The sequence below is a fragment of the Electrona antarctica genome (genome assembly GCF_951216825.1).
Source record: "Electrona antarctica genome assembly, chromosome: 2".
Taxonomy (NCBI): Eukaryota; Metazoa; Chordata; class Actinopteri; order Myctophiformes; family Myctophidae; genus Electrona; species Electrona antarctica.
This window is the reverse complement of record NC_136807.1, coordinates 30,781,762-30,800,526: the sequence shown is the minus strand read 5'-3', so window position 1 is coordinate 30,800,526 and position 18,765 is coordinate 30,781,762. Positions and strand designations below refer to the sequence as shown.

Below are 18,765 nucleotides of genomic sequence, written 5' to 3'. Positions count from 1 at the left end.
TCAGCCAGGCTGATCATTGGTTCTTCTATCCCATTGCGTAACCGCAAGGAGAAAATGGCGCGCGCGTGTATACGTGGTTGGACAGATATGTGTCTTGACCAACGTCTGAAGGCAGCAGTGGCATCACCGTGTTCCAGCAATGAGAGGAGGCAGGGGGGGTTGAGAGACCAGCGCTGATGTCATGCTCCTCCTCGCTACCGTCAATAAGAAGAGGCAGGGCTGCACTGATGTTCTACTTAGTGGAAAAAGTACTACGAGTTTACTTAAAAAATGTGGCACTATACATTTAGATTTTGTGCAATCTGTATGGTAGAGTAATGTTAATACAATAGCACTCATACAATCGGGGTGGTTGTTCTTTGTCCCCCTGCTATGCTATGGAGACAATTAATCGTGTCAAAGGTCACCTAGACACAGCATCTGTGACCTGAAGATCAGGATTCACTTTATCCCTGGCTCTATTAGCTCAATACCAAAACATCTCAGCACTTTGACCAGGTTCAAATTCAGGGTAGAAGAGGAAAGAGTATAAAAAAGGCCTGTAGTGAAAAGTTTACTTGAGTAAAAGTAAAAAGGTAGTGGCTGTGGCATAACAATATACTAATTACAATTACACTTCCAAAGTCTTCTATGGTTATTGTATGTTTTGTATTAATAATCTCAATCTGCGATGTAAATGTCAAATAATGGTGGTGGAGTATGAATGCGCCTTGTCAAAATGTGCCTATCCACAGGAAAAGAACAGAAAAAAACTGATCGACAAGCTTCACAGCGGCAATTTTCAGCTAAATCTTTCCCCTCAATAACAAACTGAAAATACACTAGTATTTACTAGTAGTACTAGACTCCACTTAACCATATTATGGGGTTTAAGAGGTTAAGTACAACTGCTTGGGTAAATGTACTTAGTCACATTCTACCTTCTCTACTACAAGCTTCAATAAGAGCAGTGGTGTACAGTATACCTAATTACATGTACTCAAGTACTGTAGTTAAGTACCATTTAGCTTTTACTTTACTTGACTATGTCTAATTTTCTGTACTTACGACTTTACAAGGTATAGATTGTAAGGATCGGGCATTCGTGGAATGAGCAACACAGCAAAACGTATGTAGCTCCCACACAAAATGTGCCAAAATGGCAAATGGTTGGTATTCAACCCTTGCTTTGAGTTGCTTAGTTAGTGGATTGGATGATTCCACTATCCCACTGTAATAAGGAAAAAACACATATTGGCCATTTTTACACTTTATTAATTTTACACTCTTACACATCCCATTCCTCAATCAGGTTTTGTTGCAAGTCATCCAACGTGGTTCTGTTGGTCACTGCCATGTACAGCACACCAAAGACTCACGGCAGGCCATTCCATCCTCTCCACTCCTACATTCTGGAGGTACTCTGTGATGATCCTGGCTCTGTGGGGGTGAGCGTTGTCATCCTGGAGGATGGTGTTAGGTCCCAGATTCTGAAGATATGGGAAGTTGCGGCAAGTTACTGGCAAGTTCTGTCTTGCCTGTGAGAGCGATACTGCCCCATACCATACCATACCAAGCTGTTGCGGCTGCATATGGATCTTCCAGATGCTACTGAGTTCCCTAACAGTGTACAATTAATGAAGTGTAAAAATGGCCAATATGTGTTGTTTTTTCCTATTACTGTGTGAGAGTGCAATCATTCAATGCACTAAGCAACTCAAAGAAAGGGTGAATACCAACTTGCCATTTTTCTTTGCAATGTCTATGCCTCGTTGTAAAGGTGACTAATCAACGATTAAAATGATATAAAACACAATACCAATCGGTATTATAAAGTGGAGAAATAATGGACCAAAGTTAAGTTTCTGAACATTTGATTACCCAAATAAATGTTCCGGACATTTACTTGTAACAGAATATTGCTACATTGCAGTATTGGCGGCAGGGCAGAGAGGTTGAGGGAGCAGCTCTGGTGTCATGGTGCTCCTCACAACCTTCACACTGTAAGGAGAGCCAGCCTGGATGTGGCATGACCCTGAAGTGTCTCCCTGATCTGCACCCCCCATGTCCCCCCCATGTCTACATGTCATTGACTGTGCTCTGATATCTGTGTGTGCGTGCGTGCGTACCTGTATTACTATACTTGTGAGGGCCAAGTGTCAGTAGGCTACACTTAAGACATTGTGAGGACCATTTACTGGTACTCGCAAGATAAATCGTTGTTTTAAGGTTAAAACAAATGCGTGCACTGAAAACTTGGCTATGTAATTTATGAGCTCACAACTTTGTGAGCTTGTAGATAAGCTATTTTCGGTGGTAACACATAACAGGCTTTAGGGAAATGGCATTCATAAAATTGTTGTCCTAAAATGTTGATGTCCCCACAAGTACAGTGATACAGTGTGTGTGTGTGTGTGTGTAGTTTTGCACAGGCAGGGATACGTGGCCGGTGGCTCTCCGCGTCGGTCGACATAATCCCATAGGAGTCTTTGGAAGGCATGGCGTAGCCGTAGAGGAAGCATGGCATTGTGGTTGGTGAATAGTGAGGCCTAATCTTGTGGAGGCAGGGGTCTGTTGTAGAGGCTTTTGAGCAGATTTGAGCCTGAGGGGTGAGACCTATAGTACAACAAAACAAAAAAGGAAACCCAAAGATGCTTCTCCAGTTTGAAGATTTAGGTTAGCTAAGGTTGTTGGGCAAATTCAAATTATAGGCAAACTGAAGATGAATGTGTTTATGAGAATGTTATTTTACATTATATTTGAGGCTACTCCAAGGATTCTATTCATACCTAAATGTTATAATATAGGTAATGAGCAATATGCTTCTAGAACGTAATTACACCCACTGTGAAGAAGAAAGTATAAAAAGAAATGTATCAAACCAATGTAACCTCCTGAATAATGTTGAGTAACCCCAGTTCTATCAAGTTCAGGTTGTGCTACCTTTAGGCCTTATTTACATACAAAATGTATATTTACACAATTAATATAAATACATAGACTATTAGAATGTTGGATTCACATCAGTCTTCCCTGGGTGATGATGGTCTTTGCTCTCCAATGACTAGACTTTTGGAGAATCTTCAGTGGATCGACACTGCCATCTGCTGGTTGAGAATTCAATGGTGTTTAAACTTTAGCATTCCTACTTCATGTAGTGCAAACTCTAAACAACTATCCTCTCTCTCTCTCAATTCAATGCAATTTAAATAAAGGTGAAGTAAAACTAAAATGCACTAAAACCGCGGCGAGCCGGAAAACCGGCGACTTTCTTCTTAGAGCCATAACGACCTCTAAACACAAAGTGATCAGCCCGCTGTGGGAGATAAGAGAGATTTAGCACTAAATTGCAATGCAAGCCTATTCTGGGAAATCTGTTCTCATGAACCATTTCACCACGAAAAAGAATCACATTAAAAGCAATCAGAGTGGCCTGGGCCGTGTCTCAGCGGTCCAGGCACCTTGGCCGGTAGTCCAAGTCTGGCAGTGTGCCGTGGGTTCGACTCCCGATCCCAACGGCCTTTACTGCATGTCACTCCCCCAATTCCTGTCAGTCCCTCTATAAAAATATAAAATAAAAGGCGAAAGCCGCAAAGAAAACATTAAAAAAAGCAATCAGAGCTGGCCCGACCCAGTTAAGTGAAAGGCCCCACTTGGGTCCCCGTAACTTACATATAGGCCCCATGCCCTATTGTTATTCTGTGATATAACCTACAACAAGTTATGTGAAAGGCAGGCTGTGCTTGCAACAGTCTGCAACATCACTGTATGGCCAGAAACTGAGAATTATACAAGGTAGCAGCACAGTCATAAGAGCATTGATGTCGTTTCCGTCAGTGAATCTATTTTTCTTACTGACCAGCTGAGAGATAGCTACATGTAGGCCAAATGCCTATCATTTGCTAACCACCATAATATCAGTGTGAAAGAATGGGGTCAGTTCAAGACTAGTTAAACTCAAGTGTATCACTCAGGTGTATCATTTGTAATACTTTGTCACACGTCATTTGCTCAAAGCAAAGCACCACAATGGAAATAAGCTCTCTGGCTTTTTGGTGTTTTATCCGCTTTTGACAGATATGTGCAAATATGGCCATGCCATGATAGGCTATAAGCTATGCATTTGTGTCAATAAAAACATCAATCAATCATGGTTCAGTGGTGATGACGATGAAACTGTTATGGGTAAGTAAGTAGTATCATAATTCATAAATGGGGCTAAATGGTCCAGGCGCCCAGATGGTTTTGGTGACCACCTGTCCAGCTGCCCAGTCATCCCAACAATATGGTGCCCAGATGTCCCTATACGATTTAGGCATTTAGCAGACGCTCTTAATCCAGAGCGAATTACAGTAAGCAAGAACAAAAAACATGGTAAACATGGTAATCAAAACATAAAAAGTAATCATAAATCCTACGTAAGCTTAACAATGGAATATCTATCTAAGGAACCTATACACTATAGAGTGATATGTCTTACATTAAGTGCTATTTAAGTTACATAAATTGAGCCTATGCATACGCCTGTAGGAGGTCGAGGCTACAAGTACTACGGCAAGTGCTATAAGTGCCCACCTGTCTTGTATACAGCCAGAGGTACATTGGCCTAATCAAGTCAAGCCATAAATACAATTGTCCCAGTTAATTTAGTACGTAGACAAGCTTGTGGGCTTAGCTCTGGGTGTTTGTCCTGCACACCCTTGGAGTATATATTAATAGAGACGTCACCGAGAGGAAACACTGAAGCGAAATTACACGTTGGCCGAAAGTCGGTACTGCAGCTTGAGCGGCATTTGGGCCAATCACATGAACGCGCCAAGCAATACACAACAACGGCGGCGCTCGTCCATGACTCGCTCGCAGTGCACGCACACACGGTACTCGTTCATGTGTTTGGCCCAAATGCATCCCAGAGTGCACTCTGTTCCAAGCCCGGAAGGAGGAGTGAAATCACCTCATGCGCTTTTGAGCAACTAAATGCAAGTGGATGGGAGGAGAAATCCGGTGACGTCTCTATTAATATATACTCTAAGTGCACACCCCTAACTAACGCATGAACTGAAGATGCCAAATTGATGATAAAACAGGAAATAGAGGAATACTCCTTTCAAATTGTCTGATAAGATTTAATTGTAAACTGGATCTGTATGAATTGGTGGATAAACTTAGCCTGGCTAAAGTCAGACTCATATCACACTGGCACTGGCAGGCAATTATTTTTTTGCCAAAGGCTGATTCGCGTCTGGCTTTAGCCAGGCTAGGATAAACTAGGTTATGTCAGGGCCTGGATACTTGGTTCCAAAAAGGGGTTGTCCTCAGACAAAATAAAATGTTACTTATATCCTGTACTAACATCAGTCATCAAACTAGTTAGAATCGGAGTAAAACAATCTCACTCGTGGCGATTACACTATGCAACATTTTAGGATATAAATTGACAAAATAAATATTCCAAAATGCATTTGTATCTTTATTTAGAAGAAATCAAGTACAAAACAGTGGCATTTTCTTCTGGAGAAAAAAGGCCAAAAGTTAACCCAAAAAATATATATATATTTAAATGTTTATTTTCCATGTGAATGACACCTGGAGTTAGTTTCAGCAACTTGTCTTAGGAGGCAAAAGCAGTCAAAGTAGAGCAATTAAATAACATTGGAATAAACGTATCAGAGGATCAACTTGTGTCAAACAGGTAGATCCTGTGATAGTCCCTTACTGTGGTATACAGACTGTCACCGGCGGTTAGTACCGATGTCACCATGACACTGTACTTAAAGTCTTCGCTAATTGATGTGTTCCTGCACTTATTACTACACCTCTGACAATGGTGGAAAAAAGATCAACTTTTAAAGAGATAAAATGCATGGTTAGAATATAATGAGGATCCATGCTACATGAGTACATTGTTCTTAATAAAAAACAAATATATCTATTCATCATTACGCGCGGCGTAATGATAGTCTTGTTGTCCGATATCCAACTAAAAAACAAAAGAAGAGACGGTAGCGTATATATTCATTTTTCAAAACAGTGTAAATTAGTAAAAAGCAAGTACACAAGCATACTTTTCTCGCAGACAGTTGACTTAAGGAAAATCTCAATTTACAATACCATTTTTCATCAGTGTTGACACATGGGTTATGCTACGTTAATAGATCATTTCAGATGGGTGGTAACGTACAAATTAAACAAAACGCAACTGCATAACAACTCAGACTTACTGGTACTCCTACTTTTATGCACAAGTCTATAGATCCTTATTAGGTCACACTAAAGCATCAGCTGTGTTTAAGTGGACACAACACCCCCACGCACAAAACTCAACTGATTAAACAACACTTTAAGTGACTGACAAATGTTCGATGGTGTTGGTGGAATGTCAATGCGCAATCATCATAACATTAAAGACGCCAATACACCAGGGAGGCGTATTGCCTTTCACAATTGAGAGGAAAAGGGCATATGCTAAGGAGGAATGTAGATGTTCTCAGATGCTCGATAGACGGGAAAGAGAAACAAAACAGGCAAGTGATTTTACCGAATCTTAAATTATGGCAAAAGTTAATGTGAAGCTATGTTACTTCCAGAATAAATAAAATCCATTACCAACAGCATTATCATGTCAATTACCAGGTAGAATGTCTCTGCAGAGACTTCATGTTAGCAGTATTCAGTCATGCATAAAGCTATAGCATCCAGTACCACAGAATAACAAAGCAATCTAGCCCATTATACTGCCTTCAGACAACCTTGCCAGAGGCTGTGATTTGTAGATGGATGCCATTGCTAAAGTATATGCCTACACTACATATACTAATGAAAACCAGATACAAAAAATATATCAAGTACAACTGTACCAGCAGTAAGTATTTCTAAACGGTTACTGATAAAAAATAAATTCTGAGGGTAAATAGTATAGAATAAGGTTTGTAATAGAAACCAGCTATTTGAAACATGCTTCCTAGTTAAGAGGAATAACCTACTATCCTTGGTACTACCTTACCAAGTGTTCAACCACAGTGAGCATAAAGACTCGAGACAAGACAAACTTTAGTTAACAGTGGATAAGTCCAGTTCTGAATAAGAAAACTCAGATTAAGAAAGTTTTAAGGGGCCATAGGAGACCAGAGCCTTGATTGCATTATCACGATTTCAAACACAACACACATTCTTCAACCAGTTAGCTCAAATAATAACGAAATGAGGGGGGGGGGAAAAAAGGTAAAATGCTGCCTGAAAACAGCCTCAAACGCAATAGTGCAAATCAGACCCAGTTGTCCTTTTTCAAGTAAAAACAGACAAATAAGCAGGATGATTTTAGAATTTAAAGATGATGGGGCGTTAGTACTGCGCAAAGACTGGAACCAGACCTATGGCTTGTATGTAGTTGGAAAAGGCAGGGACTTTCTTTGGTTAACAAACAGAGCAGTTACAGCCTGATCATTTAGCAAATATCTAACAAATCTATGATTGTACAGTTTACACAAGCCAAATCAAGACTGTCAACCCAATAATTAAGTAAGCCTTGCCGAGCCATGTGGCCCATTTCTGTAGCATGAAGCAGCTCAACAAAATGACCCTCATTTATCAAACTTTCACAGCCGCAAAAAAGGGCATAATGTCAATGCAATTCTCTGCATTTATCAATCTGCTGTCGATTTGACACGAGCATAGCAGACGATCAAATCTCACGTAAAGGCTCAGCTCATGTATGCAAAAACGTTTTTCACCGCAGACTTGTGACGCTGCGGGTTCCACAGTATATCCAAACACGTACGGGCCGCTTAGATCAGCAGGGGTGGGCCTGGAAAAGTGTCAAGACTATATTCTGACCCGTGGGGTTCTGCACAATATTGCCATTTGCCAATGGATCTTCCAGAAAGCCATGGATATTACAGACTCAGCTAGGGACTAGATGACGGAACGGGTCTTCGCCTCAATCCTCTAGAATTATGTTTGGCATGGTGGCTATTCAATACGAGAAATTGACTCACGTTAGTCAAATAGTCGCATTTATGAACATTTAATGTTGATCATCTTTTCATTTCGCTCTTTTAAAGTCTCACAGGGAAGTGAGTGATTTACTACTGTATTTCTGCCACCGTTGACCGCATCATTGATTTTCTTTTCATGGTTGCTACATTAGATTGATAAATGAGGATCAATGTGTGTTGACTCAGTGGAAGTGTTCATGTTTCTTCTAGGAAAAGCCGGACTCTTCGACAATTTAGAATAAAGACTGAATGTTGATCCATTTGAAAAGAAGTTGACCTATAGGTTTAGAGCCTATTTGAGCACCATATTCAAACTAATACATCACTTGTGTTGTTCGTAGCTACAGGAAGTCACCCACATGAACCCTAGCGTCCCTATTCTGGGCATGTCATAATAGGCGTGTACATTGTACAAAATAGTTGAATCTTTTGCGAAAGTAGCAGATGTACAAGCTTGCTGTGTGTTGCGAGCTTGTAGATTCGCTGCTTGACGTCCTACGAAAGTATACAGGGTATAAGTGGTTAATGCTTGGCAAAGGATGGCACAGCGGTGGATCTGCGCGGTCGTCTGGAAACACTAAGGAAGTGATTGTGGTTCAACTAATCGGCACTTGAGGCAAACAATCTTTCTCTTGGTTCATGAGTTCCCCTCTGGACTTTGGGGACCCCCTCCTTTAGCCATGATCTGGAGCCAGGTGGTCTCACCCAGTGCCTTGGCGAAATGGTCATCCACTGAGCCAGTGATGGAGACGGAGTTGGATACGGGCTCAGGCTCTTTGTAGTTCTTACCGAGGCTGCGACGGAAGTGCTCCTCAATCACAGGATCACACACCGTGTTCGCTGAAGGGACACAAGGAGTCAGAGAGATGTTTAGAGTCTAATAGCAACCAGAAGTACTTATAAAAAAGTCTAATCATGTGGATATCATGATTAGTTTCTGAGACACACATTGGAGCTACGCCGTTCCCATGCCATAAAAGGGATTGCGGATTATGATGAAATAATTTGGGCATCGATGTGAGCCATTGTGTGCATATTATACAATAATACAAGCATGTGACATGCTTGTTTTTTCCATAATACACCCACTATCGAAGCTCGGCTAAGATGCACTCTAAAGTTTAATCTAACTCCCCCCATAAATTGATGTGGAATCGAGCACTCAAATCTGTGAGATGATTGTAAATTAACATCCCTACTACTAAACTATTAGGCAGATGGTGGATTGCATGAACCGTTTTAAGACTTAAACCTACCATTTGTCTTCCTCTGATCAATGGGTGGACTGGGAGCACAGCCATTCATGTGACAGTGAGAGAGGTTGCAATTTCGGTTGCTTGCAGGGGCACAAGTGATGACAGATGGACGATTCTGGACAGAAAACCAACAAAGTGGCAAGTTATCAACAGGTTTAAATCTCATGTTACAATAAATTCTAACCGAAATAAAACTAAACATGTTCTTGCTAATATTCCTACGCCGTCTAAGATCTTTTGGTGCTAGTTGATGGATTCTTCTTTTGTTCTTCACTTCTGTTATTATGAGTGTTCTTCAGTACTGTAGTACCACCTGGTATGGATGTCTGCAGCCCTAAAGTCATAACTGCTGCAACAACTGAACATTTGTTCAAACTTCAAAGATTATTGGACAACCACTTCAGAAACTTTATACATCCACGTATGATAAAAGCATCGTAAGGTTAGCAAGGAATATCACCTCAAACACTAGCCATGTGTTGTATGGAGAATATAGGTTGCTACCTTCAGGAAGGAGATATGGTGTCCCAGCATACAATAAGGTCAGACTAAAGAAGTCCATTGTCCACCAGTCGACTTTGAGGCTTAATCAGGAGTTGTAGTAGCCATGGGGTAATCTAAGCGGTGGACATTGCGCTTGTCTTCATGTCTTTTATGTATGTAATATTGTTTTGTTTTTTGTGCTATGTCAAATGTGTGTATATGTGTTTTGCATACATGGCCGCTGGGTCGTAAGGCAAATTTCAGTGTGAACTGACAATAAAGTACTATATCATATTCATACATTGCATTACAAGGGCGGTCTAACAGGAAGTAATTAAAATTGTCTTTTTATGGACTTTTACTAAAAATACACAAACATAAAATTTTCCCCATTGTTTTGGCATCCATTGTTTGGTATGCCCATATGAAGAACACGGATATGCTCTAAAAGTATTAAAAAAACCCTCATTTTTCAATTCACTACACATTTAAACAGTGACATATGTTAGCCAAGAGCGCCACCTAGTGTCACATGGTGAACGTTTGGATGGCAGTGAATATGTTACGGGACAGAATTGAATTGCCCATTATGATTCAAAAATCACTTAGCATCTGGGTCTGCACTTTTACTATTGACAATATCAAATAAAAAAAATGAACCAAATACCATATATATATTTTTAAATATTAAAAGATCATAAAAAAAAAACACAACAAGCTTCTAGGGCTGCAAATTCTTTTTTACATTTTTGAAAGCATAAAATAAGGCAAACGAGGAAAAGACCACACTTTTGCCGATCACTATATTGTGATATGCAAAATCCTAGTCTCATCCCAACATGGATATATTGCCCAGGCCTAACTTTTACCTCATAGCTCATCACAGAAATTACATCTACTGTACCTCTCCTTAAACAACCCTGATTAATCAACGAATGCTGCCCCGTCTTTCCGACCACGCCAACATTAATAAAGATCACCTCCATGCTTGTAATTTAACGGTTTCACAAAGACATACCTGCTGCCGCTCCACAGCGCCAGCCACGGCAGAGCGCTCGCTGCTCCCCAGGGCCAAGTCCATGTTGCTTTTGGTCAACGCCAATGGCTGGTCGACGGCATAGCCAGGGATGGAAGCATACAGGTGGTTCCCATGGAGACCATTGGAGGACGTAATGCACTCCACGGGGCTGTGGCCGAGGCTCCAGTGCTCATTGTGGTTGTCTCCGCCAGTAGGCCGGGCCCTTGATAAAGAGTGCAAGAGGCAGATTACCCCTGTGACTTGACATACAGACCACCAACAGCTCCGTCTATTCATAGGGCCACTTAAATCTTGCTCCCGCTTTGATGTCAGGAGTCTGACTGAGCAGCACAACACTTAAACCATTTTGGGCGGGAACCCCTTTTTGTGTTAGCATTATGTTGTGCTTTAGCTATTGAAAAATAGCAGATCTACAAGCTCATAGCGCGCCACCGAGTGGCGCGCTACGAGCTCGTTAGGTCTGCTATTTTTGAAAAATCGAAGAAAGACTGACATAGAAACATAGCTTTTACAGAAAACTGTCAGGATGTAGAAGACATTTTTAGAATCTGATCTCAGGTCAAAATGGGTTAATGAGGGTGCAAGGATTCAGCTCACGAGTTGTTCAAAGCGCCGTGGACACCGTGTTTACTTAAGCTGTGACTAGACTACAAGATTTAGAATCCCAACAGATGGTTTAAACAACGGCAATTTTAGCAATGAGGCTTTTTCATGCCGTCGGAATACTGAATAATAAATGCAGTGTCGACCGCTAAACAGCTTAGGACCATGGGAACTGAAGATGGGCACAAAATGCTCAAGTCTGTTTTCAAAAGACCTTTATGGGATTCAATCTAAATTTTATAGGCCAATTCTAACTAACTCAAGATTCAAAATAACTTAGTCTGTCACAAGTAACAGAAATCTAGCTTTGACAACAAACACACACACACACACACACACACACACACACACACACACACACACACACACACACACACACACACACACACACACACACACACACACACACACACACACACACACACACACACACACACACACACACACACACACACACACACACACACACACACACACACACACACACACACACTTTTAACAAGTCAGAATACTGTTCCCATCTTCATTTATTCCGAGTGATTATCTGAGACGGAAAACATTTTGTGAGAGCGAGGAGGTGAGAGGGGACCTGCTTGATGAGTGATTACTATCCAGGTGTCCAGATCTGATAAGGGAGTTTGGGGTGAACCAATTATTTTGCAGGGGAAGAGTTTAATTTTGCATTAGCTGTGGTGTACCGGTCCAGGATGAATTACTGAAGTTGAGCATGGATTCAATAAAATTTGTGTCCTGTAAACCAGGGTTAAAAATGTCCTTGCCGACTTTAAAACGCATAAGCTTGTGTGCTAAAACACATAAGCTTGTGTGCTGAGAAAAGCACAAGGATGTGTCCATCTCCACCACAAGGTATTTAACGACTTGCATATACTACATTGTACAACAAATAACAAAAATAGCCGATAACTCACAATGCGTCCCATCGCAAAATTGTAGATCTGCTATTTTTTATAGTCAAAAAAAGTTTATTTAATAAACATGCCCAAAATAGGGCGCCATTAAACAATTGTACTTGAGTGGTTGAACAGGGTGTTCTGTGTTACCTTGGTCATTTACCGTACTCATGTCAGTGCAATGCTATGCATTATGTTCCTTTCCGCTCTGCACTCCCTCTGTCTCATTGTGTTACATTTAAGAACTAACAGACAAAGTGCTGGATCAGCAACATATCACTCTCTTTTCAGAGCACTTACAGTTGAGCTGCAAACAGTCTGCTCATTTTGGTCATGTGGTCATTATCACAGTCGATGTGGTCGTCCACTTGTTCTTCTCCATACTTCCTTTTACTGGGGCAGATAGGAGGTGGCCCAGTTCTCATGTTGGACATAGCAGTAGGCAGGGAGGGCATCCTGGACTCACCTGTAGGGACACAGCTCATCTGTGGAAAACAATCTACCAGAAATCCCATGCAACTGCACTGCTCAAAGAAACTAACAGAACACTTCATTGTGTTTTTTGTGAAAAGTGTATATACAAACCCCAAAAATTAAGGAACCAACATGTTCAATAATTGTTTTAAACAGTATATATAGACAGACCTTTATTGATCCGCAGGGAAATGTCTGTGCTAAAGCAGCACTGCAATTAGGATTGAACAAAGATACAGATATGGGTAGAGAACAACTATAGAATAAGTAAGAGGGTAACTCTAGCTAAAATAGGTGATACCAATGTAAAAGACAATTAAGATGACTTAACCTCCGACATGGCCCTCTGTGCCTATGCTGGTCAGGTGTGCATAATCTATAAGTCTTCAGTAGAAAATAAAAATATTTGTAAGAAATGCGTTCTATCCACAATAAAAACAGAAAAAATAGATAAGACTTAAGGTTCTAAAACTGGAGCTGATCATGGCCAAGTGCATTTGACTGACCGGGCATAATAAATATGTTCAACAACAGCCTACAGTGAATGGTTTTCTTTTCTATTATTGAAGAACAGGCTACAACAGCCATCATGTAGGTGATGATTAAAACTGCTGCAAGCATATTAATTAAGGGTATCATGCCCCATAGGAACAAAAACCCAAACGGTGATTCTGGACATAAGCCATAATTATCTTGTTTCCCATCCCTTCTGCTATCTCACAATGTACAGTGAACCCAGTCTACCCATTCTGGACGGGAACCCCTTTTGGTGTTTTAAGCATTATGTTATACTTTAGCTGTTGAAAAATAGAAGATCTACAAGCTCATAGCACGGCACTACGAGCTTGTAGATCTGCTATTTTTGAAAAATCGTGAAAATGTGGCACAAATCTTTGAATATATATTCTTTCAGAGCGAACGTTTGTAACTCAAATCTTTGCTTCTGAGGGGTTCCTGGAACAACACATTTTCAGATGGGGTTCGGCGGCCAATTACATATATTTTGGGGTCCTTGACATGAAATATTGAGCACCACTGATATAGAAACATGGGTATTTCAGAAAACTGAAACTGATTTAGAAGACATTTTTTTAATTTTGATGTTGGGCCTATGGGTTAATAAACAAAACAAATTCAGGTGATTTGACAAATTCCAGCCAATCATGGAGGACCCATTTATCAGCTTCAATTTGAAAGTGTTGAGGTTCCAATTTTGTCTGCTCAAGAGCAGGAGACTGTACCTGAACAAACACTCAATATCAATTAGTACTATCAGAATATAGAACTATATTTTAACAAGAAGATGACACTTACCCTACCTTTAAGTATAATCATGTATGTAAAGGTGGAGTTCATGTTAGTTCTTGAGCAACATTTAATCAATGAGCAGACCTTATGTTAGGAAATTCAGATTCACGCAGAATTACATTTTCTTGGCACAAATTAAGATTCATCTGTTCAACTACAACAAATGTGTTTAGATGTGAAAATTCAGTTAGTCAATAATATCCAAAACGTTATCCAAAACAGTAGGCTTGTCACAATTATTACATAATCATCTAATCGTAATTTGAGTTAATCGCAATTATTTTTGCATAATAATCGCCATAATCATTTCCACGTTGAAAAATTCAAAAATAGTGGAAATAGAGGATCTACAAGCCCAAAACACAGGAATAGATCTACAAGCTCAAAACTCATCACATCATGATGCGTCTTCGGCTTGTAGATCGTCTATAGAGCGTTTCAGAAAGTATTTATTTAAAGACCTTTACGCTTCAGACAAAGCCAACTCGGATCGTGACAAACGAGAAAGAAGAAGAAAAAACACTTTTTTTTAAATTATTATTATTTGTTCGCACCAAAATAATGGTGTTTATTGTCATGAGTTGTCACGATCCGAGTTGGCTTTGTCAGAGGTTTAAAAGGTCTTTAAATAAATACTTTCTGAAACGTCTATGGGAAAAAATACATTATTTTCCGGGCTGCTCGTGGTCATGAAAGGGGGCGGGACTGCGACGCTCTATTCCCACTATTCAAAGTTATACAATTATATGTTGTCATATCGGCCCCTGTGCATCTTTTGTTTACGAAGCCTAAAAATCACACCTGTGTGAACTGAGTGGTGCAAATCACTCAGTTCACCACCTACTGGTACTCATGAGTCACACATGAGTCACACACATTAACACGAGTCACATAGGTTAACACGAGTCACATAGCTGGTGAACACGGACATTGCTGTTCCTTGGAGTGGTTGCACCACTCAAAAACTAATAGGAATACGAATTGTATTCATAATGTTCCAACGACAATTAAATCGTTAATCGCCATTATTTTAGCGACAGTTAATTTAATTGTCAACTAAATGCCCTAATCGTGACAGCCTTAACAACGCATCACATCTGTTTGGCAAGCGACACCATTATGACTGTCAGTGTTTGCGCCTATAAGTGCATCTTATGAGCTTGTACTAGGTCTGCTATTTTTTCCCCAGATGAGATAGGGACGTTAGGGGTTCAAGTGGGTTTAATATGAATGGTAACTTCTCAACGTCAGGTCCGGGGACCAACAGAGGTCCAAATGGACCCTTACGGATCTGTAACAACACTGAGGATGATGACGATTTGCACTGCAGTGCATGTCCTGATTATGAATTGAATGCAGCAGCATAGGACCATGACAGAAACAATCCCTCAGGGCTTTTGAGTTATCGTTTTAGCATTGCTTGAGTAAGAGTACTTGCTGTACTGTTTTTACATTTTTGTACATTGGGAAAAAAAGTATTCAATCAATAATTTGTACAGTGTAGATTAAAAGAGGACATCAAAGGGGGTGTCCCCCTGGTCTAATGTATATCAAACTACTGGGGGTCATTGAGATTCAAAAGATTGAGAGAATCATTTTTCTAAAGTACCTTCGTAATGTAGTCTCCCGATGTTGTTGTTCATCTTGTCCAGGAACTGAGGGTTCAACAGGTCCATTCTAGAGAAAAGCATTTACACGAGCTGGATGGTTGCTAACATGGATGTTAGCAGCAACACACAACCCTGCATGAGGAAGATACAAAGAAAAGGAGATAGAAACGCTCAACTTTAGAAAACATGATCAACTTGTTAGCAGGCTAGTTAGTAGTAGTAGTGTATCCAGCAGACAACCTTTTAAATTAATACTAAAATGTTTCATAGTCATGACGCTTATATAAATTCGGCTACTTGGCTATTTGGATTTAGAAAGCTACGCCAGTTGACATGTACATCTGTTGAATGTTGTGCTAATGTGAGTTAGCACATGAGCTAACTGTAGCCACTTTGACACCAGCTAGCCGCGTTAGCTTACTTTAGCTAACTATAAAAGAAAACACTTTCAACACACTTCGTGGCACGAGCGTTTCGCTCGATCAAAACACGAGCTCATTTCAATTGCGACACAGTTTTACCAGCAGTTTAAAACGTCACGTTTGCTCGCGTCGACACTTTGTTCGCTTAAATTAAATACGTCGTTTTCGTCGAGCGACTCTTATCGAAAAGGGGGTCAAACTAACGTAAAGCCCGTATAACTTCGCTATAGTTAGTTAGTAATCCGATCCCCAGACCCAAAAACTGGAACGAAACGTCGATGACAACTAACTTACGATATATATAGCGTTCTGAAGTCGAAGAATGTACGATCCAAACCAATCGCCTAAAAACAGAAGGCGAAGCAAATGTTTTGTAAATAATAATAACGTTGGTTAGCTGACTGTTAGCATGCTGGCTAGCTCAGCTCTACATCATCTACTGTGTGGTGAGTAGAGGAACGTTCGCCAGTGTTCACACAAAAGGAGTGGGGTCTAGCTGCGGAAAATAGCAGATCTACAAGCTCAAAGCGCGGCGCGGTGCGACCCGTTCTGAGCTTTTAGATCTGCTATTTTCGTGGCGCGACGCCGTCACGCAAACAGACGGGGCACAACCACAAGTGGCCGTTTACAGTTACTGCTGGTTTACAATATATAATCAAAATACCGTTTTTGTTTTTGTTTATAAAATACACAGGCTAATGGGTTTTATTATCTCTAGGACAATAAAACCCATATAAAATAAATAATATAATAAATGGGCCTACTATTATTACTATACTTTGATTAATTGATTGAAGTAGCCTATTTATTAACAGTTTGCACTGCAGAATGGGACTGGGTACATTTCACATGAATTCACAACTCAATACAGAGACTGTTACTGTGGACGACACACAGCCACTGATAAAGCAATGCATTACACTTGTTTACAACAGGGTGACGGTCCACCATTTTCAATAATTCAAAAAATATACACTTCTATATAAAAAACAGGAAATCATGTAAGGAGGTAACAAGGGAGGGAAAAGAAACATATACAGTAAGGTGGCAGGGGGGATTCAGATTTTACGGGGGCCAGTTTCGAAATGCAGTATACTATTATTACTATTATTGCGAACGCAGTGATTGCGAACGCAGTGAGCATTTACTATGAGACCCAGCAGATCCTGTCTGTGTGTCTGTGTGTCTGTGTGTGTGTCACGCTGTAACACCACCCGCCCACCACCAGAGGGCGCAGCTGTATCACACACAAAAACACACACATGCACGCACACACACACACACACATACACTCACGCACGCACGCGCAAACACACACACACACACACACACACACACACACACACACACACACACAAAACTTAACTTAAAAAAAACTTAACTTACAAAAAAACTTAACTTAAAAAAAAAGCTTAAAAAGGAAAAACTTTAAAAGGAAAGAAAAACACACACACTCACGCACGCATGCACACACACACACACACACACACAAAACTTAACTTAAAAAAAACTTAACTTAAGTTTTTCTTAAGGAAAGAAAAACTTAAAAAATACTTAAAAAGGAAAAACTTTAAAAGGAAAGAAAAACTTAAAAAAAACTTAACTTAAAAAAAACTTAACTTTTAAAAAAAACTTAAAAAGGAAAAACTTTAAAAGGAAAGAAAAACTTAAAAAAAACTTAACTTAAAAAAAAACGTAACTTAAAAAAAAAACTTAAAAAGGAAAAAACTTTAAAAGGAAAGAAAAACTTAAAAGAAACTTAACTTAAAAAAAAAACTTAAACACAAAAAAAGAGAACTTAAAAAAAACCTTACAAAATTACGTAATTTATTCTAATTGTTGTTTTTGCAATTTACGAGCTGCGTTCGCTTCCCACGTTTGCGCGTCTTACTTGTAATAAATACGCCTACTATTATATCAAAGTGTACACAGTTAGGGTTAGTATGTTTTTGAGTGGTGCAACCACTCAGACAGCTATGTGTGTGCCTGTGTCCCTGGGTCTGTCCCTGTGTACCTGGCTGATAGCGTTATAGCGTATGTTCACCACCAAGTGTCACTGTTGCACAGCCTAACACACAGAGACAGACACACACAGGCCATGGAGGAGGGCTTGTACAGTACAGTACAGTACAGTACAGTACAGTACAGTACAGTACAGTACAGTACAGTACAGTACAGTACAGTACAGTACAGTACAGTACAGTAGGCCTACAGTACATACAGCACAAGTACAGTACAGCACCACTCACTTCAGATGGGTCTGATTTTTTTTAAATATATTTATATATATTTAATCAGTGTGTCACAGTAACAGTCTCTGTATTGAGTTGTGCTTTCATGTGAAATGTAACAATCTCTGTATTGAGTTGTGCTTTCTTGTAAAATGTACCTGTTCTGCAAACTGTTAAGAAATGCTTCAATCAATCAATCAAAGTATACTAATAGTAATGCAAAAATGCTATTCATTATATTTGGGTTTCTCCAGCACTAGGTTATATACAATCAAACACACTTAAATAGAATCTAGAAAAGCATGTGAAAATTCAGAAAACCTTATAGAAATATGAAAGTCTCACAACACAAATAAGCTACAGTACAGCATAATGTGTCACGTACTCTCCATTGAGTCATTGCACACTTCATGATCAACCATCCTCTGATCTGTTAGTCTGTTTATATATTTATA

General features: G+C 39.9%; 2 protein-coding genes across 4 annotated transcripts in view; both read right to left on the bottom strand.

The window, feature by feature from the left end:
* Positions 1-18,765, bottom strand: part of LOC306917415 (troponin C, slow skeletal and cardiac muscles) — a 368,649-nt gene that overhangs the window by 75,950 nt on the left and 273,934 nt on the right. The gene's annotated exons all lie outside the window — the stretch shown is intronic.
* Positions 1,263-16,584, bottom strand: LOC306936222 (transcription cofactor vestigial-like protein 4). Of its 3 annotated transcripts, none has more exons than XM_079519716.1 (7): positions 16,374-16,584; positions 15,657-15,789; positions 12,566-12,731; positions 10,731-10,953; positions 9,230-9,344; positions 8,763-8,813; positions 1,263-1,469 (listed from the first exon to the last, which is right to left on the bottom strand). In XM_079519716.1, the coding sequence occupies exons 2-7, from the start codon at positions 15,736-15,738 to the stop codon at positions 1,456-1,458; spliced, it is 651 nt and encodes a 216-aa protein (XP_079375842.1). In that variant the 5' UTR covers positions 15,739-15,789; positions 16,374-16,584; the 3' UTR covers positions 1,263-1,455. The 3 variants fall into 3 exon arrangements, with proteins under 3 accessions (XP_079375842.1, XP_079375841.1, XP_079375840.1); XM_079519715.1 differs by having other exon boundaries at positions 1,265-1,469; positions 8,679-8,813; positions 16,374-16,583; XM_079519714.1 differs by lacking the exon at positions 1,263-1,469 and having other exon boundaries at positions 5,437-8,813; positions 16,374-16,581.